The 24,058-nt window shown below is 50.7% G+C and overlaps 1 protein-coding gene across 1 annotated transcript in view; it reads right to left on the bottom strand.

The window, feature by feature from the left end:
- Nucleotides 1-24,052, bottom strand: part of DUSP10 (dual specificity phosphatase 10) — a 36,442-nt gene extending 12,390 nt beyond the window's left edge. Inside the window, exons 1-2 of the mRNA XM_006761265.2 lie at nt 23,941-24,052; nt 20,862-21,715 (exon numbers count right to left, since the gene is read on the bottom strand). Of these exons, the coding sequence (XP_006761328.1) occupies nt 20,862-21,672 (811 nt within the window). The 5' untranslated portion in view covers nt 21,673-21,715; nt 23,941-24,052. The remainder of the gene's footprint in view (nt 1-20,861; nt 21,716-23,940) is intronic.
- Between the last annotated feature and the right edge of the window lie 6 nt (nt 24,053-24,058).

Genomic DNA, 24,058 nt, shown 5'->3' with positions numbered 1-24,058 from the left:
CCCTGTTTGCTGCCTCGTTTTTCTTACCGGGTGACTAGTCTTTTAAGGTAAAGTGGCCCTTGGATGACAGTGGTCAAGAACGTGGACTCTGGAGCCCGGCTGGTGTGGCTCAGTGGTTGAGCGTCAACCTATGCACCAGGAGGTCACGGTTGGATTTCTCTCTCTCTGTCTCTCCCCCTCCCAGCAACTTTTGCTCCTTACTAATCCTATATAATAAAAGGCTAATATGAAAATTGTCCCCTCAACTGGAAGTTTGGGAGTTTGACCAGGAGGTGGGGCCGGCCTGCCAACTGCCCACGGCCCCTCCCCCAGGCCAACCCCACCCCCAACTGCCCCGATTGGGGGGCAGAGAGAGTGGGCTGGCCGGACCCCACCCACACACAAATTCATGCACCAGGCCTCTAGTCTTTGTATAATTTACAATGTGGTTTCAGCCAGACTTTTGGTTCTGTGTATTTCTACAACTGCTTTCGTTCATTAACTTGTACAGGGGGCTCTTATTTCTTATGTTTTACAATATATTGCTCCCTGCTTTGATGCATAAAATCTTTGTCACACACCCAATAGAAATAATTTTTCAAAAAATTCCTGCCTAAATAGTTACCTCAAAAAAAGTGAACGGAGCAATGATCTCAGAATGGTGACATACAAAAATGACGCTTTAATGACATGCCTTCCAGGGAAAGCTGGCCCCAGCATGCTTCTGTCCAATCTGAAGCCTCTCCCTTTGCCCAGCCCACCCCTCCCTGGCAGCTCAGAAGCTGCCTGGGGCGCACACAGGAGCCCACTGCGGAACTGGTGCAGAAAGGACAGGGGGTTCAATCCCAGCCTGGAAGTGGCTCAGCGGCTCCCAAAGGCAGCGTCCGGGACCCCACGAAGGAGGCGACCCCAACTCCCCTTCCCATCCTCCCGGCCTTAGGGCTGTCACGGGTGACGTGTGCAGGGGACGGCCGGTGTCATTTGCGTGTATTTGGCTAACAGGCAGGGCGTTTGGGAGGCCCCTCCGCAAGTATGTAAATCCGGCCTGTGTCTTTAAATCTGTGACCTCATGTATTTACATTAGAACAGAAAGCACTGCCAGAAGCAACAGCTGATGACAGTCGTGTAATTTTCCACCAAGACAACAATCAAGTGGCTTTGTGTGGTTTTCCTGAACAGATGACATTATGTGAGCAGGATTCAAAGGGGAGGATCTCAGGGTCCCCCCCTCTCCTCCCCCAGGAACTCCCCCAGGTTGTGCAGAAGTCACTGTGCCTTCAAGGAAGAGCCCTCCTGCCCCCCCTCACCAGGCCAGCGTGTCCCTCCCTCCCTCTCTCCGATCCTAAACCCTTCCCAAGTGTAAGGGAGAAAACAAGACTCGGGAGTTCTGCCTCGAATCCATTTGATGTTTGAACTTCCATCGAGTCCACAGAGTGTCTTTTAAACCTATTTTCAAAGGGTCGAGGGTGGTTTGGGAAGAGTGGACAAGCTCCCTTCCCTTCCCCCAACACACGATTCATTAGGCCTGTGAGCGCAGAAACCCCGTCTTTCCATCCACCCTCCCCGTTCAGGCTCCGACAGGTTTCAGTGAGAACCACCTACAGGCAGGGGTGGGCATCAGGGACTTCCCCCCGTCACTCCCTGTGCCCGAGGGCCAGGGCGACGCTCTCCGTCTCTGGCCTCGCCTGGACGGGCCACAGCCACACACACACACACACACACACCATCCCTGTTGAGGGGCCAGTCTGTGGGCGTCACTGTCACTGGGGGTTCGTCTGCCTCTCCATCGCGCTTCCCTCTCGCTAACCAAAACGCCAATGAAAGGAAGTCAACGTGTTTCATATTCAGGACCGGCTTTGGGGCTCATCAAATGAATGGCTTTCCACTAAGAAGCTGCCTCTCAACATACAGGCTGGGCATGCGGAGGGAACAGGGCTGACGGACGGCCAAGTTCAAGCCCAGGTTCCTAAAAGCGTGCAGTTCAGATTCCCTTCCGCCTCCACGTGGAAACTCGACCTCCGTGAGCAGGGACCCAGCAGCTCCCGGGAGAATGGCTCACCACAAACACTCAGCTCCAGCCTCCGGGTTAACAGACACACCAGCGACATTCACATTGTTTTCACCTTTACAAGCTCTTTGATCTAAGAGCAAGTCCTTTCAGACAGTTGGGGGCCCTTCTCCCTCCCTCCCTCCCCACTGGTCAGGGTCCAATGGGAGGAGACGGATAATAAACACATAAGCCTACAAATAAAAGGGTAATAATTAATTACAAGGGCCATGGGGTTCCCTCCAGTTCCTGGGTGCTGCGGGAGCAAACTAATTAGATCTGAGTCCAGGGTGGGCCTCTTAAGGGCTGAGAAGGGACTGACTGGTTGGGGGGGGGTCCAGGGGAGGGGGTCCAGGAGAACAGTTAAGGCCCAGAGAACCACACTACGGCAAAGGCGGGCCACACGAGGCCTGGGTGACACAAAGGACCTAATGTGGTGAAGCAGGATGAGAGGGCAGGGGACACAGTGGGGAGAGGTCATGGAAGTCTGCAGGAGGCCTCTTAGGCACATTATGCGGTTGGGACTTTAAATTCAGTGGCAGCTTCTGACTTTAGAAATCCATAAAAGATAATTAATACATGTTTGAAAGGAAGAGGGGGAGAAAAAAAGGTGTTGACTGACCAGATGGTGTAATATACCTATACTCCAAAACCTGGGCAAATTCGTCCACTTTCTTTCCCCGAATGCATTTTTTTACGTCTTCCATGGACTCAGTTATGCACTATCCCCATTCATACATTGAATCCCCTAACCACCAATGTGATGGTATTTGGAAATGGGGCCTTTGAGAGATGAGGTCATGAGGGTGGGGCCCTTATGATGAGATTAGTGCCCTTACTTAGTATAATAAGAGACCCCAGAAATCTTGGTGTCTCTCTCTCTCCCAACTACCTAAGGACCCAGAGACACGGTGGCCATCTGCAAGCCAGGAAGAGAGAGACCTCATCAGAACCTAACCATGCCGACACCTTAACCCTGGAATTCCAGAACAGTGAGAAGTTTCTGTTGTTGTTCAAGCCACTCACTCAGTCTGTGTCATGTTATTATGGCAGCCCCAGCCGACTAATACCGTACCTACTTTTAATTTAGATTCTCAGTATAGCTTACCTTTTTTAAAAAATAGAAATTATAGTTCTTACTTTCAAGGAATAACACCAAAACCTCTGGATTGCCTGAGAACCTGGCCCCTGGGAGCCAACCCAAGTTGGTACCACATCTTAAAGTCAAGCCAGGAACGGTTCAAGGTCAGGGAATAGGATGCAGCCTAAAGGACCCACAAACCCAGAAGAGACAAGACCATGGAGCCTTCCAGATCCTTAGTTCTACTAGCCGGCTGCAAGCAGAGAAGCCCACTCCTTTCCCAAAACACTTACCTCCTCACTAGTTATACCCTCCTTATGAGTCAGCGCTGGCCCATGCCCTCCCTGCAGCATCTCTCTGGGCCAAAGAATATTTCTGTGTATTTGCCAGGCTTCTCTATACCTTCTCTGTTCACTAAAAAGCTCAATACTGGTTAATCCATGAAGATGGATTCAGGGAAGGGGAAAAAAATCCATGAGCTCACACTCAGAGGCTGCAGAGAGAAGAATGTTAACAGAAGGAGAGGGCTATAAAACACAAAGCTATATTTTTCCCAAGAGCTCAACCGCTCTCCATCATCGTTTAATTCTCTGAAGAGAGGGAAAACATGCTTTGCTTTTCGGTGCAGAGGTTTAAATAATGAAGCATTGCTAAACAAACAAACAGAGGAAAGCCCGGAAAAGCTATTCATTAAACAGGCCCACTGGACAAAAGGAAAACTGTTGCTTCACCATCCCACCTCCCCTGAGGGCCGACATTTATCTTAGACCCCAAATTAAACACGTCACAGCTTCACAGCAAAAGTATGTTTCCCAATGGGACTTCAGTAGAGTCCAATTAAATAAATCTCTGGAAATATCAGGAGCAAGCCTCAAGGGAGAGCATATTTCTACTGTGAAACATTCCCAGTGGAAATCACATTCACAGAAGGTCATCTAGAAACATCCATGACAAGAAGAGGGGCGGGAAGGCAGGGAGCAAAGGGGGGTTACACAGGGAAGCCCAGGGGTTCCATCGCTCAGTTCTGTCCAGACGCGCATCGTGAACAGTGCCCTGTGCATCTCGGCTTGCTCTGAATGATACCTCCGTGGGTCCAAAATAACGGCTTTCAGGGTGATGTGTTTTCATCGGACTAGGAGGTCAGAGGGCTTTGGCGTAGGGAACTGAGAAAGTGGTAGGGGAAGGGATCAAGTGTCAACCTCAAAATGTGGGCTGTGTTTTTACTGAACCGATGTTTTCAGTTCACCAAACGCATAGGAACAACTTCCTCAAGTCACTGAGTGGAATTCTCTATTTGGCAAGAACACTAAGCAAGCCTAAATATTACCGATCAACAGCCACAACGAGCAGGCATGGGCTCTCCTTGGACAAGGGTTCACCCAGCCGGCCATGCCCAACACTCATGCCATTCCCACGAGAGCGGAGCTTGGAAAGGTCGGCCTGAAGCCAGGCGAGGCCTCCGTGCACCGAGAGATAACACAGCGGTGAATCATGTCAGCAGGTAGCGTGTCCCCCACCGAGCGGACCACCTTCTGAGATGAAGGGGGAAAGAGCCAAAAGGCCAGTACAGCCCTGCAGAGGTGGGCTGGGATTCTACACTGTCAACATGGACTTGAGCTAAGTGGAGGGTCAGCCAAGAAACGGTCAGTTCAGCGTGGGACATGCAGAACGGAGAGAGGACCTGGGATGCACCCCACACCTGACACCATTGGCCGCCTCAGCCACATCCCCCCTGAAGCCATGCCTAACGCTGCTCAGGGTGACAGAAGTCCAGCCCTCTTTCCACACTAGAGTGATAGTGGGCTCTAGCTCTGTGACCTCTGTTGCCACTTGTCTAACATCCGGGCTGGCAATATCTGCGTCTCCCAATTCTTGCATTCTACAGCGTCAACACGGCTCTGATGAACCTGACATTGATAAACAGTGGCAAGAAGAAGCCCAGCTGTTCTAGGGTGTGTGAGGCCTGGGTGACCTGCTCCTCACCTCAGGGCCTCTGCACTTGCTGTTCCCTCTTCCTGGGACTCTCTTCTCCTTATTCCTCATGTGGGTGACTCAGACCTCAGATCAAGTGTGATTTCCTCACAAAGGTCTTCCCTCACATCCAATTTGGAGCTGCCCTCCCTGAGCTCTCTTTCATTATATCATGAGGTTTCCAAGTTTTATAACCTTCAAAGCGCTCATTACTCTCTGAAACTACTCGTTTATTTCTTCACTTGTTTTTTATTGTTATTATTAAAACGTGGACCCCATGGATGCCCAGCTATTGTTCTGCCCAGGGCCATGTGGATATTTATAACATCATTCTTGGGCCATACCCAATTATCAACTTAAAAATGAGCCTCCTGTCTTTGGTCAAACATTTAATTAACTCACCCCTCATGCCTTGGCAGGGCCAGACCAAAGGATTTCGCTGGTCTTCTACAGCCCGTGGGCCAGACGTTCCCCACCCCAGTCCTAGAGGAAATCGAGTATAATCCCGAGTGGGGTTCGGGCTGCCTCCACACCACAGCAGTGTGATCTTGGCAAGTCGCTTAGCCTTTTTGTACCCTAGTTTCCTCATTTGCAAAAAGGGGCTAATCATAGTATCAACAGGCAACAATAGAGTTATTGTGTGAACTTAATGAGCTAATGCTGGTAGTTATTAATAGAAATGGAAAGTATTCACTGGTGAGCACCTAGAGCCATACAGTGAGTCCCCATTTAACACTGTTGATAGGTTCAGTGACTTTAAGCAAAGCAACATATCACAAAACCAATTTCACCGTAGGCTAACAGATATAAACAAGAATTCTGTTCCTATAGCATCTCATCAATGTCGTAACAAAGTGATGTTGAAGAAAACGACGTTATTCCAGGACCTATTGTACATGATTTGTATAGCAGCTGCTCATTAAATATTTCTGGATTTAACGAGACAAGAAAGGCCAGTTAGTTGTAAAGCACCTATTATGTGCTATTTGTCATAATGCTAGGGATTCGAGAGATTAAAAAATAAAAAGTTATCTTCTTGGAGCTAAATCTAGTGAGAAAGAGAAGGAGGGGTGAAGAAACATTAGGGAAAACTTAGCAAAAGGAAACACGGAAGATCCACCAGAAATGATGCCATCAGCGGTGACTCATGCAAGGCAGGTGTAGGGCCAATCAGGTGAGTTCACCCTGAGGACATGGGACTCCTGTCACCCACCCGGATAGGAAGGGGGGGCTGACAAGCCTCATGAAGAAGAGGCGCCCTGCAAGACAGCCATGCCCAGGGAGGGGCTGGGTCCATGGCAACTCACACCTGGTGACCTTCAACCCTTCCTCCCGTGCCCATGTCTCCCCTTGGACATTGTGTGTACGTGATGGATGGTGGACATGGATAGAAAGCAACCACAAGAGAGTAAAAGAGGTTTAAGTGGGGATATTCAGCCTGAGTGATGTCAGGGAACAGCAGGAGGGACTCCCAGTTCAGCCCAACACATTTATTCTAAAGATGGGCTGGGGTCACTATACCAAATGTACAAGACACAACAAGATCACGTTGGGCCCTGTCCGAGCTAGCGGCCCACCCACTTAGACACGGAGATGGTAACAGATGGATGATGCAGAGCGTCTTCCCCACCCTGGAGGCCACCTCTTCTGCCTCCTGGTGAAGGGACACGGCACGGGATCTAAAATCAGGAATCCAGGTTTCTCCTGTCCCTCTCATGAGCCATGCACTGTTGGGCAAACTAGCCTTAAGGCAATTATAGAACATGATCAGATTCTGAAGAATTTTCTTCAACCACAGGAGTGTCCTCATCTAATGAAGGCTGTCACAGCCCTTGCTCTGTTACAGGGTGACATCATGGGGCAGATGAAAGACAGACAAGGGGCCTCAGAGCCTCTGGTCGGCCGGAAGGTGAGGTGCTCAGGGCCACAGCATGGAGAGAGAGGAGTGGATTTTCTGTGCCTTTTTTAGTTGGTTCTCCTGGACCTGTTCTGTCCATTTTAGGAATGGGACTGACACTCCTACGGTTACTAGAATCATCGGGTGGCAGGTAGAGCTGCTGAAGGACGGCTGTCCTCCCCCGTAACACTGCGGAGCAGCCTGGCACCGTGTGCAGGTGCCCAGAGCTGGACCCCGCCAGACAGAAATCAAGTCATCGTGGCTATCTCAGCAGGCCTCCTTTACAACTCTAGAACCTTCTTTGTTTTGTTCCTGAAGTGCATTGGTAAACACATCTTCCCTTGCAAGTATCACATAGTTCAAGTTTGTCTTTTCTTAGAAATAACTTCCAGGGTGGCCCCAAGATGCTCTTGTGAAGTCCACTTCCTAGGAGCTGCTGACCTAAGAGACCTTCGCCGGACAAGGACCAGGACTGAGCATGAGCAGAAGGGTTAGGGTTCGCATGACAACAGGCAAGACAAGTGTCTGTTCTAAGCAGGGAGGGAGCAAACAAACCAAAAAGAAAATGAAAACACATGGGGTCATGGTGTAAAAATCCAAACAAAAGACCCTCAAAGAGGAGACAACAATGGATGTGAACACAGTGTCGATGAGATGTCACAGGGCACACATTTCAAAGCTAAGATGCTAGACCCCTATTTAAAACACACACCACCAAACACTCCTTAATCATATGCTCACCCTCTGATGCATCAGTTTCCTCTAAGGAATTCAGTCTCAACATCAGTATGTAAGCATCTGGTAGCAAAGAGGTGCCAGTCCATATGTACATCGCCACCACTCACATGGTGCTGTCTAGGGGAGGGGACCCCAAGAGTTGCAGGCTGGGTTATTAGTGAAATATTGTACTAATATTTTTTTAGCAAAGTCTCTGAGACCCGGTGTGCACTGTCCACATGTAGCACATCCCGGCGTGGAATAGCTCTGTTTCCAGTGCTCAGCAGCCGCGTGGGACTCAAGGCGAGGACAGAGATAACAACTGTTGCTATCCCCATTAAATGAGTTAATACCCAGTGCCAGATGCATTCCCATGTTACAAGTGGGAACTAAGGTGTGTGTGTGTGTGTATGTGTGTATATGTGTGTGTGTGTGTGTGCGTTGTGTGTGTGTGCACATGCAGAAGCAGTGACCAATGCCCACAACCATCTAAGGGGCAGTAAGCTACCGGGTGGCAGTCAGCTCCCATCCAACATCAACAGCCCCTCTCCTCTCAGATAAAGAAACACTTCAACGGGGAGCAGAGGCGCTCTGACTATCCAGAGCGGCTTTCTTATTCCCATCCCTCCACATCTTCCTGATACACGCCTTCATACTAGCAAAATCAGGGGACCATGCACAATAGCTCTCAGCGTTTGCCCTTAAAGCACCGTGCAGCCAGATGGGGAAGCCCGGGGGCTCTGAATGGCTGGGGCGCGGGGAGGAAGAAAAAGTGCAGGGAGGAGTTGGGCTCGCTGAGTCCCCGAGCATCCCCTCCTGGCCCTCCAGGGCGACCATCCAGACTCACCGCCCAGCCACCAGCTACGTGTACGGAGCCAATGCCTCTACTCGTCACTCCCTGGGAAAAGCTTTGCATTGTAAATCCAGAAAAATGCCCAGTCACCAGGAGGAGATTGATTTCAAGGCAATTATTTAGGCAGCTCCGTAGCGTCGGCGTCTCAGTCCTCAAAGCATCCCCCAAGTTCCCTCAAGTGATGCAGATACTAATACGAAAGCTTTGTCTCTCTTACGGGTTCCTATGAAATACTGTCAACAATAAAGATTTTTTTTTTAAAGAATGAGGTTCGCCTAATAAGGGCAGGCGAATGCATTTTTACATAATATGTGAGATTAATTATAACGAATTCAACCCAATTCGTCCACTTTATCAAGGAAGACAAGCTAATTATCTGGTGGAGAATTAGCACCTATTTAAAGGGCGTTTTACCTCAATTTAGCAAAAAGAACTAATGGGAATTGTCTTTCCATCCTGATACACTTTTGCTTAAACACTCAGATGCCAGCATCACCCTAACACACAGGGTTTCAAAAAAAGGGGGGAGGGGGAGGCACACACACATGACACAGCATCTCCCAGGCCACTTCCTTCTGCTGCGGTGTCGTGCTGTCCCTTTCAGAGTGTCCTCTCGACAGTGTGAACGGGAGTGACTCATGTTTTCGATGCGAGGTGGTGGAGGCCCCGCGCACCATACGGTTCTGCTTTTAACGTGCCCATTGGGGCCCCCACACCTCCCCCTCTGCCCAGCAAAGGAGAAGCCCGGACTGACGTGACAACACTTCTCCTCTGCGAGTCCATGTGCCACGGCCTGTGATCAAGGACCAAGACTGCTCTTAAAACCAGTCACTTACACAGGAAGGCGGCTCTTGTGTTCTGAAGCGAAAGACAGGAATAAAAAATAAAGAAACTAGGGGGCTGGTGGGGGGCAGTGGATGAGGCTGGCCTGAGTTTCCACTCCTCAGTGTGGGGGCGGAGAAGGTTCTAAGCAAGGGTACTCCCTCTCAGAGACTTCTCCTATACTTTCAAACATTTAGAAGTCATCTTAACCTCACGCATAGGCCCTGTAGCCAAGTAAAATGGGACACTCCATAAAAGTAGCCACGGCCTAACACTCAAACATGATAATACAGGAAGCTGAAGCACAGGCAACGAAGAGTGAGAATGGATTTCAGTTTCTAGATGAGGAAATCTGCAAACGATGCACATATATGGGTAAAGAATGAAGAGGACGTGTAAAAACGAAACTAAGCCAGGCAGGGGGATTTGTATAGCGTCTGTTTTTTTTCTTTCTCAACCTTTCTTAATATTCCGACAACGGGCAGACGATCGAGTCTTGGCTAAGACTTCATTTGATAAGATTTCCTTATGTAGAAATAGCACATAATTTCCCAGGATGGCACTGATTCAGAAAAAGTACTGATGTAGTGATCTACTCATCCCTCTAGAAACACTAGGTTTTTCCAAACTTTTAAACAAAAGAACCTATCAAGTATCAGAGAGTTCCTACTCACATTGCACCAGTGGCAATGTCAATTCATCTTACTGAATCATATCACCCATATACCTCTTGGCTATAGTAGATACTGATACATTACTATGGTGGGTATTTGATATTATAACTATGATAATAATTTTTAATAAAGGTTAGCTATTAAAGGTCTGGCACTGTTCACAGCACTCATACACTTATTATCCAATTTAATCCTCAATCGATCCCAAGAGAAAAAGTGCCACTACCCTCCCATTTTATGGATAAGAAAACTGAGGCACGGCAAGTTTCATCTGCTCACGTTCCTGCTTCCAGAGTGGCAAAGTCACAATTCCAACAACTGCAGTCCAGCTCTGGGACCTGTGCCGTTCACCTCCATCCTCTACTCCCTCTGCTAGAAAAGACAGACATTCTTAATAGGAAGGCTGCGTGCACACGCAAGAGCAGCTGCCGATTGGCTGAGAAGCCACTCACTTCTTGAGCTCCTCGCAAAGGGAAAAGGGAAGAAAGCACGGAGTGACCTGGCCAGACACGTGGACCCAAAGGCATCGCTTATTGAATAGCCACTTGGATAGAAACCAAAGGATTATACGCCCTCTGGGATTTTTAAAAAATGACTGAACTGGGAGTTAGGAAACATGGCTCCTGTGCCAGTTCTGCTACCAGCTTCTTCTATGCCCGTGGGTGAGTCATCAGTTTCCGCGTCTATGAAGTGGGACAGATGAGACCAACGCCGGATAATCCGCTTGAACGAATGTGGCTCCCACCCAGGCTCCCTGTTGACGATGCCTTTACCAGGGTCTGTCCCCACCACACTCCCAGATGACCTGAGCTGTACACACCTTAGACCATAGAAGGGAAGAAAGGAAGATAGGGTAGGAAAGAAACGCAGAGAATAACAAGAGTGTGATAAGATCCCCGTTCACTTGTCTCAGAGAATTACCTTCCCCAAAGGGTAAGATACCCTAACTAGAGATTCTTCCTTCACACACTTGAGGGAGGAAAGACACCATTAAGAATGAGATTCGTGCCTGGCTGGTGTGGCTCAGTGGTTGAGCATCGACCTTGAGCCAGGAGGTCACTGGTCAGGGCACATGTCCCGGTTATGGCTCTATCTCCAGTAGGGGATAGAGCAGCCCTTCCATGATGCTCTCTCATCACTGCTGTTTCTCGCTCTCTCTCCCTCTCCCTTCCTCTCTCTGAAATCACTGGAAAGAATCAGACCTGAACCTCACTTGTGAAGAAGCATGGGGCCGGCCTGGAAAGAACTTGGGCTTTGAGATCAGAAGGACTGGGTTTCAATTCTCATCTCCATTCACCGGTGGATGACAGGGGGACGGTACTGAATCTGCTCCTCAGATTCTCATCTGTGGGATTGGGGATCTGAAACCTGGCTGAGAACTGAATAAGACACATATGTGACAGCCCTGTGCCTGGCCCATAACACTCAATAGCTATTCATGTTTTCCCCCAAAAACTACCCTGGAAAATAATTTTCTAATATCAAGAATGATGGGCAGGTCAGCCCCAGAGCAGTTATCTGTGATTAATATTCCGCAGTCAGATTAAAATATCATTGTGTGAGAGTCGTAAGACCATCCCTACAAAGTCATATCATCAAAATGTGCTATTTTAATAAGACTAGAAATACAAGACCCATGAAATGTTCCTGATGGCTCCAGAGAAGGCCCTGTGTCTAGTCTCATTATCTGAAGAGAGAAGCAGGCACTGTGATAATGGATGACAATAACTCACCTTTGAACACCGGAAGCTGGGACCCAAGACCAGGAGCAGGAAGAGGCTGTCCCTGGGACCCTGAGCGTACCCTCTGCCCTCCACTGCCCTGTTCTCTCTGCTCCCCTGCCCACCCGCCCTCTGCTCCCAATTTATTTTTTCTTCTCACTGGCCAGTATCACAGCGGTAGTAGACCCTGGGGCCACGATTCAAAGAACATGGGATTCTTTCTTCCATCGGATAAACAGAAAAGCAATAACGAACTAGACAGGGATGCTCTGGCCCGAAGTGGCGACCGCCTCCTCACCTGGGGACACTTAGCTGAGCTGATGTTATACAGTGAGAGGGGTGCGCCCCTCAAGGGGAGGACAGGCCAACAGCACCCCCCATGCCAACCCCCTAATGAGACTGGTCCATCTGCTGCTCACTTCGGGAAGAAATGGGCAACAGGTACTGGCCAGGGGTCCCAGCCCCGTGGAAAGAAAAAAAAAATGAAGCCCTTCTTTGAAGGTCTCCAGAAGAGTGTGGCTTCGTTTTGTTTTGCATGAAATGTGAGTCTGAGAGGGCGAACCAATGACCAGTAGGCCTTCCCCACAAATAAAACACTCAGGGCAGCACAGGCAACTGGATGAATCTGCAAACGCTTTGCTTCCCGGGGAGGTGATCGTCCACCCAGCCAGACCCTCCGCACCGGGTAAGAGCCTTTATCTTATGTGCACGGACCAGGCACATGCTCATTTCCGCATCCGAAAGCAGAGATAGGCTCATGTTCAGCTGTTGCCTTGAAGTTCCGTAAAATATGGGTCATGCTGGGGGGAGGGAGTGAAATGAATGTGTGTGTGTGTGTGTGTGTGTTCCCCAACTTTTAAGTAATAATAGACGATAGAGACATAAACTTGGGGTGAGGGTGGGGGAGGATGCTAAGACCTTCCTCTTGGCTTATGGATGAAACATCTCAAGAGTCAGACTCCTGTTAGAAAGGCCACTACATCAACTTGCACATAACGTCTGTTTTTAATGTTCTACCACAAAATCCAGGCCGCAGCTTGTACTCATCCTTCCCTCTTCCCTCGAGTCTTTCTGAATGGATAAGGTTATACATGGCAGTAGCATATGTGTATATGGAAACACAGCCCATTGAAAAAAACCCAGGAGGGACAGGTTCAGAGGGAAAAAGCAGCTTGGGAATGAATGGCAGGCCGGTGTCCTCATCCTGGTCCTGGCCCCGACAGCGGTTCCTAATTGCACTTGCAAACTTTCTCTCCTAAGTAGGCCAGCCTTGTTTGTGAAATACCGTTGACAGTGCTTGTATATGTGTATATGGAAACACAGCCCATTGAAAAATTCCCAGGAGGGACAGGTTCGGGGGAACAACGCGGCTTGGGAATGAACAGGTTCAGAGGGAAAAAGCAGCTTGGGAATGAATGGCAGGCCGGTGTCCTCATCCTGGTCCTGGCCCCGACAGCGGTTCCTAATTGCACTTGCAAACTTTCTCTCCTAAGTAGGCCAGCCTTGTTTGTGAAATATCGTTGACAGTGCTTGTTGGCTGAGCACGTCCCCTTTCCAGAGAGGGCACACAGGACAAAATACACACAGGCCCCGCTCTGATCGGCAACATGGCCAACACAAGGGAGGCCCACATGCCCAAGTTCCCCTCCCATGCGTGGAGGGGCCCTGTCAGCCCTGAGCTGCGGAGGGAGAGAGAACATATATTTCCTTTCCTCTTAAAAACCAACACATTTTTTTTTTAAAAAAACCTGTCTTTTCAGATCAAGGCGATGAAAGACATTCTGCTGGCCCGTGAAGATGTGCTTAGAAGGCCAGACTCTCTCTTGCAAGGGGAAAAGGGAAGATAGAAGCCAAAGGCCACACACACACGCACGCACGCACACACACACACACACACACACACGCATTTCCCAGGAGAGTGGCATCTTCAGATGAACCACCGGCCCCTAAACAAGACCGTGTGGCTGAAGGCGATGAAGAATACAAGCGGGTATTGATCATCCAGGACACACACACACACACACACACACACACTTCCCAGGACAGTGGCATCTCCAGATGAACCGGCCCCTAAACAAGACCCTGTGGCTGAAGGCGATGAAGAATACAAACAGGTATTGATCATCCAGGAGGAAGGATATGAAATACTGGCCTGGTGTGTATATGGCTCTCAGTCTAGCATTTAGATGACAACAGTTATGATGGCAGCTTCCCCATCCTGAAAAGGCTTTAGTAATATTTGCTGAGCCAATGAATGGATCTCTTTTACCCTCAAGGCCCTAAGTATGTGGAAGCCAACCTACCAAGAAGTCTCTAGAAACCTGAGATACTTGGGTTCAGCCATTACATTCCCTAGAAGATGGGATTCAATCAACATTGTGATTTGCCCCATTTTTCTAGGACCCAGGTCAATAGCAGGATCCTGAGTTGCTGACTTCAAGAGATCTTAGGCCCTTCTAGTTCTGGACTGAAATCTGGAAATTCAACAAAAAAGATCAATACTCAAATGGTTGACTGAATAGCCTGGCCAGTGTGGCTCAGTGGTTGAGCACTGACCCATGAACCAAGGGGTCACTGGTTCGATTCCCAGTCAGGGGTTGCGGGCTTGATCCCCAGTAAGGGGTGTGCAGGAGGCAGCTGGTCGATGTTTCTCTCTCATCATTGATGTTTCTATCTCTCTCCCCTCTCCCTTTCCTTTCTTCTCTAAAACTCAATAAAAACATATTTTAAAAAATTATTGACTAAATATATTGACTTCTTTTAATATATTTTATTGATTTTTTACAGAGAGGAAGAGAGAGGGATAGAGAGTTAGAAACATTGATGAGAGAGAAACATCGATCAGCAGCCTCCTGCACAACTCCTACTGGGGATGTGCCCGCAACTCAGGTACATGCCCTTGACTGGAATCGAACCTGGGACCTTTCAGTCTGCAGACCGACGCTCTATCCACTGAGCCAAACCAGTTAGGGCTATATTGCCTTCTTTTATATTTGCATGCTGTCCATTAGATGCTGTTATTAGTAGATAGTAATACACACACACACACATGAATCTATCGACTTGGCAAGACCTGTGTTAGCACTAAGGACCAAGACTCTCAAATTAATCATGCATGTGACCTTGAGCCAGGGATAAACTTCCCTAAGCTCCATGTCTGTAGCAGCATAAGGAGAAGACGGGATGAGACCCATGGCTCCCACTGCGTTGCACCTCAGAATTGCCGGGGGAGCTTTAACACGCCTGGTGCACAGCCTGGCCCCCACACCAATTGACTCAGACTCTCTGGTGACTGCGCATCAGAGGTTGAAGTCGTCCCAGTTGATCCCAGTGAGCAGCCTGCTGAGAAAACAATTGGGCTAGAGAGCCGCGGTTTGCCGACCACGGGGCTAGGGGACCTCCAAGCTTCCTCCTTGTTCTCCAAACTGAGCTTCTTGAGTTTGCAAAGATGACCTCCCTTGGGAGAACACCCACCCTTCCTGGGTAAGTGTATCCTTATCTTCCCACTTGAAATAAGCCGCCTGGGCACTGCAGACCGAAGCATTTTTATGCCCAAACTGCTACCCAGGGGGCCTCTGGCTGCTCATGACAAGGAGCCTTCGGAAGCAGGGGCTCCTGGTGAAAAGCTCACGCCCAGCTCCTTGGGGCGTGTGAGCCACAGACCATGGCAGAAGGTTCTTCTGTTCCCCACCCTGCTTTTGCGAATCTATAGGGTGCCCCAAAATTCACACAAGATTTGAATTTTGCGTGAGCGTTAACAACAACAAAAAATAAAAGCCTAATTTTACTTGGATCATTGAATCAGAATCTAATATCTGATTTCAATCCCTTCAACTTGATAAGCATGACCAAGTACCAATGATGGCCCAGGAGCAGGGACAATGAAGACCAATGAAGACCATGGCTTTGCATCTGTGCCAGCACAGCCGTGGAGGCCGTTTACCCGAAGTGCTATTCCATCCATAACCCTATCCTGTATACTTTATGAATCAATAAAAAAATTGCAATTTTTAATTATAAACCTGTGTTTTCTATCAAAATTACTTCTTGCGTGAATTTTGGGACACCCTATACAATCATTAGCGGCCACTGCCAGGAGAGAACTCTCCTGAACTTGTCCTTGACAAGCCAGATTGTTAACTGATCGGAACTGGTAAGGTCACGAGGGTGGTTCATACTGAACAGGCTCCCAGAGTGCTGTACTGGGAACAACGGCCACACCCTCCCCAAAGCCACACGCCTGATGTCATGTAAGAGGTTGTGAAAGGGAAGGGGGTGGTGGGAGCAGAGCCCAGGGGCCGAGCTATGGAGAGCTGCGTGCCAGGCACTTCATCTACGGCATCTCAGTTTGTCCTAGGATGTCGGAATTACCCCGATTTTACAATGGAAAAAAGAACTGGGGATCTGAGGGGTAACCTGAGATGCCTGAGGACACCTCTAGTTTGGGGTGGAAAAGCCTAGAAGTGGAGCCAGGTGTAAGTGAGCTAAACTCCACTCCGCTGTGCAGCAGCGTATGAGGAGCAGAGCAGACTGAGTGAGGGCAGAGAAGGGAGAGACGGGGGGAGAGAGAGGGAGACGGGGAGAGCGCACATCTCTTTTCACTGACATTTTCATTAAGAAGGAGGGTGGTATGTCCAAGAGCTCCGAGAGGACACAGGCAGCTGCGGGTCAGTTCAGGGAAAAGGTCCAGGACGCGCCTGCAGAACCGAGCAGGCCTTTCAATGACTTCCCACACGATCTCCTCCCATCTCAAAGCTTCCAGAACTTCTCCACGTGGCATGCGCTGCCCCTCCTCCCACCTCCCCTTTTATAGTCAGACTACAATCCTGACTCCAAAAATAACCCGGGCCACGGAGGGGCCAGGAAAAGCAACGCGTCACAGCTTTTCTGCTTTCACTACTGAGTTATGGGGCGTTACGTGGCCAAATGTCTCATCACATTTTTACCAATCCCCCTGCAAGTAAATAATTCGAGGGGAGGCCCAAATTACTCTGGCCTCTTGACCCGGCATGTTTTTGTAATTACTTGGCACTCCAACTGTATGCTACTTAAATTAGGGACCAGTCACCCAGTTATTTTTAACCCACAGCAACACACACACACACACACACACACACACACACACACACACACACTGCTGTACCCAGCTTGTTGGCTGTACTCCTTTGGAAAAGGAGCCCAAACTGCCTGTTTTACTGGCACCATCATTCCTGTTCAACCAACAGTAATGATATTAAGCTGCATCTGCGAGTCGTTAACCATGAGGAACTACTTAGACACTTTGCACACTTTAGTTCCCTGTATTCCTAACTACCACTATGGGGGAGGGGGTGCTGGGCGAGGAGGGAGGAGATCAAGACTAGAACTCAGACCAGATCCCAAGTCCGGCCTGAATTCCCCCACTCTTTGCTCCAGGGTTCATGTTAGCCATGTTCGGGTGTTAAACAGAGGTTCCGAATGACAACAGCGCGTTTGTGATTCTGGAAACGTCCTCATAACGTCCCTGAGAGACAAAGGGAAATCGTGTACCCCCGCTCCACTAAACAAAGCTGGGAGAGAAAGAATATGTTCCTGGGTTTCTGATCTCTGAGCACAGCCACTCTGGATCTTGCAAACACGCTCACCGCCCACTGGTTTACTTCACAATCCTTGTTGACTATGGACGAACGTGTAGTCGATGCTGCTCACTTCTTAGGGGTTAGGGAGGGAAGTTTCACAGTGTGAGAGTCTACCCCCCTATGTTACCCAAATCCCCTCTAGGTAACGATCTCCTGAAGTAACTCTCTCTCCTCCCCCTGCTCCCCAATAAATGCCTCTGAGTCAGTCTTTGTTTTGTGAGAGTACAGAGCAAGTACAGGCATGGACCCGACATAGCTGAACAGAACGGGGAGCTGGGGACCCCCAGTTACCGCCCGGAGCCCTCCACTCAGAGGGAGGGCTGCTTCTCCATGGCCCTGACGGCCTGGGAGTCACAGCAGAAGTTACAAGTTTGGAAAACTTCCCCCAAATGGTCACGTGACACTGCAGTATTGAGTAACAATGTTGTCCATACTCTACTATCAAATATCCCAGCCTTACTGATTCTAAAACATTAGGTTTAAACATAAAACATGTTTAAATACATTAAAATACTGTCTGTTCTATACATGTTTTCAACAAAAAAAAAGAGAAGGAAAATAGTACTAATTGTTTAAAATCTGGTGACAGGTATATGGGTGCTCACTCCACTCTTTGCTACTTTACTCTGTATTTGAAATTTTTTGTAGTAAGAATTTTAAAGGCATAGACTGTTTTTAAGAAGGAGGTGGTGATGCCTCTTTAGGTAAATGACAAATTATTTCCCTCAACCCAACATCAGGAGCCTGACAAACACCATAGCAATGATGGTAGCTCTCATCCTGGGAGGCATGATCTAGCCTTCTGATTCGGTGTGGTTAGAAATCACATTCAACATCACGTGTGGGTAACACACATTATAATTCATTCAAAAAGATTGTGCAAATCCCTAAATGTCTCTTCCTTTCTCTGGGCCGGGTAGAAGCCCTGCTTTCTTCAGAAGCTGAGACTAAACCATGGATTCAGACACAGGTCACGGCGGGGAGGGGATCGTAAATTAGAACAGTAACTTAATCTGCACCTCTGATCACTCTCTTCCCGACCTGACACAGCATTACTAAAACGGTCCCCGAGCAGCCGCTCCACTTGTCAGGCACCTCCAAAAATGGAGACCGTGGCACTGGAGCGGGGGACATGAAACTTGGACCGGGAGGGTAGCAACCAGTGTTTACAAACACAACACCAGGGCAGCAGGTGGGCCGGCCATAAATTACCCGCGATTGTACTGAAATCTCTGAAAATACACGAAGGAGGCCTTAGAAATATCTACCCTAGAAGATTCTCACTACCCATCACCATGGCTTCCCTACAAAACTCACTCGTTCCCAAATGGTCCCACGACCACTCTTGCTAAAATAAAATCTTGCATCGCCAAGGGCTGGGGTTAGTACCATAAGCCTCAGCAGAGCGGCCAGGCCAGGATGGTCTGCTCGAGCCACACAAGAGCCTGGGAGAAGGTGCTGGCCATGCCTTCTGAGATGCCCACCCCATTCCTCACTCCACGGTGCTCTGGCATTAACCTCTGGTTGGCCCAGATCAAAGGGCAGCGAGGGCATCCTGGTATCGCTCTCCCCCCCTTCTTTCCCATCTTGGTCCAAATGTTAGGCCGTTCCCCCCAAAGAGACCGAAATGATAATGATGATAATAATAAATATAGTAGATGATAGACCCTTTTTGCTCCTGAACTACAGATTTTCAAGCAAATGCCCAAATATTCGAAGAGGAAAGCCCCCCAAAAGCTACAAGTCATCCAACCTCTACCACCAGCACGCCTTCCAGGTCCACCGCTGCTGAGGCTCACCAACCCGAAAATGACGAGCCCGCAGGGCGGCCGCCCAGGGCGCCCAGTGGTGAGGTCAGCAGCATGTCCGGCCCCGCCCATTGAGGCAAGCTCACTCCCTGACACTGAGGCGCAACCCAGGCTGCTGGAGTCTCAGCTGCATCCACAGGACGGGGGGAGGGGGGAGGAACCCCCCTTTCATCGGTAGCACCCAGGAGACTCGTTTCTCAGTGACTGACAAGCCACCCCCCTACACAATAATTCCCACGGCCAAAGAAGAAGGGAGGATCGACAACTCCTCTAATCAACCTCAAGTTCAAGTCCGGGGTCAACTTAGGGTGTATGGTTTGATGCCTATCCTCCGAGTCTGCAGACACACAAGGCCTGCTTTTTCTCAACAACATCCACTCTGCAGGAGCAGATAGACGGCCATTACGACCATGGACTACCCACTCTGTCTGCTCCCCAAGACCAACTATCACCAATGGGACATGGGTAGGTTGTATTTTCTCATCCAAAAAAGACAAGACAAGCCAAGATCATGGTAAGAAAACACTAGCTGGTCAACTTACTGGGAATCACTCAACGCCAACCAAACAAGAATATAAAGCCATGCCATACAGCGCTACACAGAGGGAATCTGAACATCCCTGTAAACCCAAGAAAACCCAAGAGTGACAACAACAAAAAATGAGTGGTTGCTGCCGGAACTCTCCAGATACAACCTCCATGATATCATGCTTCCCATCAGGGCCCACCAGCCCTAAGAGTAGTAGTGACTTTGTGGTGGTTGAGTCCAGGGAGGGGGCACTGGAGGGTGGGCAGGCGGGTTATAGCAAAGGAATTCCAATCCATATTTCCAAGAATGGTACTGAGCCAAAGGCAGAGTGCATCACTGGGCAGACCAGACGGAGGATGGCAGAGCTGCCCTCACAGACACAAAACGACTAACTTGCTCACCTCCATGGCCTGTTGCAATTTAAATATGTAAGATGCTCACGGGGACCCTTTGGTCCACACAGTTCCGGAGACTGGCAGGTGATGTGGCCCAGACTGTGTACACTGGCTCAGACATAAGAGAAGACAGATGATGATCTAGAGCTACGGCAGAGGAACAGATGTTTCTGATGAACTTACACTGCGGGGCCCTATACGAAGGATCTCTGTCCCTCTATATGTCACTGTATAAACCACCTAAAATCCAAGCTGATGGGAGAGGTAAGAAGAAGCATTTCCCACAAAAAAAGAACTGCTACCTGGGAGTTTACTTGCAGTTCACCATCTCAGTTCCACCAACCTGGGTTACATCTGAGAGATAATAACTTCCCAACGAGTGATGGGTTGGGCGAGAGCTACCAGACCAGGCATGACCTGAGCCACCCTCTGGCGTTATAAAAGCCCCTCTGGGGAAAGAGGGGGAAAGTCTCCGAGAGGTGAAATGACTTGCACGATGCAAATTAGAAGGGGAAACGAGACGCCAGACCAGAGCCCAAATCTTCTGGCTTCCAGTTCAAGGCTCCTGGATGCCTCTCACCACACCGAACTAATTAAGAAAGGGCAGGGGAGGGCGGACAAGAAAGAGGACTTCTATTCCGGTCTTTGCGGGGAGGCAGGGTCGGGAGGATGCCGCTACCTCTGCGGGGAAAACCCCGGGTGACCCCAGGCTAGTCAGGAGTGTGCCGGGGGGAGGGAGCATTCGTTACCTTTCAACACCAGAGGCTCCTTCCCTTCCCTCCTCAGGGACTCGAGGACGATGTGGAGTGGCTGGGAAGGCGTCACCCGGCTGGGCTCATTGGTATTCTCGTCATAAACGATAATTTCTTTGGAAAAGATCCTCTTGAAAGAGTCCTTGCCTTCCCGACAGGAGATCAAGTCTAAGACGGTGATCTTGCCCTGCTGGAGCCTCCGCCGGCTGATCTTGTCGGCGCAGTTAATGTGGACGGCTCCTTGGATGTGGCTCTTGTTGTACTCCATGAAGGGCCTGCAGTCGATGATGACGGGGCCCTGGCTGGCCAGGTGACTCTTGCCGCATCGGGTCATCTTCTTCGCCAGGTCGTTGGGGTAGATGATTTTGATGCTGGCCAGCGGCTTGGGGGTCCCAGCCGCCGGGCTGCCCACCCCACCGGACGGACTCAGAGAGCCGGCGCTGTCATTGCTGTTGACCATCTGGGTGGCAGGGCAGGTGCCGGAGGCGCCGATGGCAGTGGTGGCGGAGCCAGCGGCAACGGCTGGGGTCAGGGCCTGGGTGTCCTTGTCGTAGGTGGCCACAGTGCAGCAGCTGGCACTGCTGCATCCACAATTCAGGGAGCGGGCAGAGCCGCTGGATGAGGGCATATACGTCAGGTTCGCAGCCTTGAGGGACACGACGGTGGTGGCGATGACCGGAGGGTGGCTGTGGCTGCCCGGGGCGGCGGGGCCCAGGTAGCTCGCGTCTAAACAGAGGTTGAGATCCTGGGGCCGGACGGGCCTGGACAGTGCCACTAGTACCCTGTCGTCTAAAGGAGACGGAGGCATGAGGAGGCCGAACACTGGCAATTCAAGAAGAACTCAAGACAGTCTGTAAAGAAGGGGAGGGGGGGGAGAAAGCATGAAGTCACGTGACACACAAGGCCGCCTCGTCCAATCCCTAGGAGAGGCCACTGCATCCCTCCGACCAACGTGGTCCTGAATCCCCTTCATCACGCTGCATCCTGAAGCCGGAGACTCGTGGTGACAGGGTCATGAGGATGCCGACCTGAGGACGCCCAGCTATGTGGTCCCTGAGTCTGAGGTTAAATGTATCGCCTGTGCACACGCTGGTACACAGCCTTTCTCGGACCTACGTCGATGTCCACCCTCAGGGAAGGTAAAGGCACAAAGATACGAAACTCTGGAGTCAGAAAGGAAGGCGCTGAAGAGGTCTCTATTCGGGGCCTCGTCTCCTGGGCAGCGCTAGAGCGCCACTATCTGAGAAAGACCTGCCTGCCCACCCCGGCTTACTTTCCATGTAATTCCCTACCCTCTGCAAAGGCGGGGGAATGGCCAGGGACTCACAGAAATACACCGCGGCTAAATATACATCGGGGCGGATATCAACTTCCCCGCACATCGGCATGAAAGTATCCCCCAAAGTGCATCTCTTGAGCTGGGAGCTATTCTTGCCTTCCGTTCGGCTGAGCCCTCTGAAAAGCACACACAATCATATTGAGCCCCGGTGCTTCCTCAGCCTGTTCATTAGCCTGCATTTCCCCTTTTCATTACAAACTAAGATGAAGCCTCAAGCCAAGGAGCCAGGTCTGGAAACCCAACCCCGGCAGATCCACCCCCCTTTGCGCCCTGGCTACCCTCCACCCCCCCACCCCCCCTCTGGCTTTTAGGGGAAAAGGACCGCTTTGACTTCATCTCCCAATAGGCACGGACTAGGCATCCTAGAGCTGCTCTCAGCAGGAGGCAGGCGCTGTGCACACTATTTCAACCCCACACCGAAATCCCCCTCTGGGAGGCGATGAATCCCATGAAAGATGCCTTCCCAGCTCGCCTGTCCGTGCCGAAGAGGGCGGGGAAGTACTGCCCACCGGGTCGGCCTGCTGTCTGGAGAGGGCGCCTGCCAGGGGACAGCTCCTTCCTCTCCTTGAAGGCACAGGGGCGCCGGACACCCGGCCCTGGCATTAGCCATGCTCACGGGAAAGAGACCAAACCCCGTGCAAGAGTCACTCGTGCAAACCAACTTTCAGAGATGTCTGGGGAAATGTCATCTGTCACCCGTCCACACACGACAGTCACCATTTTCGGACACGGAGCCCAAGAGTCACAAGCAGGATACACTCCCTGCCACAGTCAGTCACTGCTTGGGAGCTGGGGGCACTGGGGGTCTTCTGCACTGACCTCCACACACACACACACACACGGGCACACACACACACACACAGGCACGCACACCCGGGCGCACAGGCACCCCATCCCCAGGTCCCCCGCCAACTCAGGCCCCTCTCCCCCAGTTCTGGATGGGAGCGAGGAAGCCAACCCCCTGCCCTCCCCGCTCTCCTCCCTCCCTGGCGTAGTATTTTTGGAAGAGCAAGTACTATTCCCAGCCGGACCGAGCCGCGCAAGTCTCTGCTATTGTGTTACCTGGGAGGCAGCGTCCTGGGATCCCCAGCCCGCTTGTCCGGAGAGGGACGCCTGAGCGTGTCCGCGGGGCCCCAGGCCAGGCCCCCCAACCTCCAGGCGGGGTGCGCGGCTCACACCCGCACGGGGTGTCTAGCGAGATCTGCATCCCTGCAGCAGAGGGTCGGAGTCTACAGGGCCCGCGAAGCCGAAGCCGGCCAGACCGGCCCGGGAAACCTCCCCGAGACACACTGAGCTGCCTGCCTCCCTCTCCCTGGCTGCTCGACCCTCCACCACCTCTAGGCACAGGCTGAAATCGTAGTAGACAATCCAGTGGTTTAAGAATGCTCCCTCCCCGCTCCTGGGGCACCTAACACCCCACTTCGGCACACAGCGCAATGACGAGCCCCGGGCATTTAAAACTGCCGCAAAGCGTCCCAACAAACCTCATTTTTCCCCCCTTCGTCCAAAATCCAAACAGACTGCGGAGAGTAAACGCACAGCGGGGCGCGAGCCAACAGCCAGAACCCGATTCAGATTCAGCTCACCTGCCGTGGCCCCCCGTGAGCATCGCCACACACACACACACACACACACACACACACGCACGCACACACTCACACGCACACACACTCACACGCACACACACGCCCCTAACGCTCCCGGGCTCTCGGAACAGCCGCGGGGACTTGCACTTACTTCATAAAGGAGCGCAGCCCTCCACCATCTGGCGCCGCCTCAGTGTGCACCCGCGCACTCAGCCCCCCATTCACTCGGCTTCATTGATCTCCAGCCACAACATAGTTACTTTCTCTTT

This window comes from Myotis davidii, unplaced genomic scaffold (genome assembly GCF_000327345.1).
Source record: "Myotis davidii unplaced genomic scaffold, ASM32734v1 scaffold174, whole genome shotgun sequence".
Taxonomy (NCBI): Eukaryota; Metazoa; Chordata; class Mammalia; order Chiroptera; family Vespertilionidae; genus Myotis; species Myotis davidii.
This window is presented reverse-complemented; position numbering and strand designations above follow the sequence as displayed.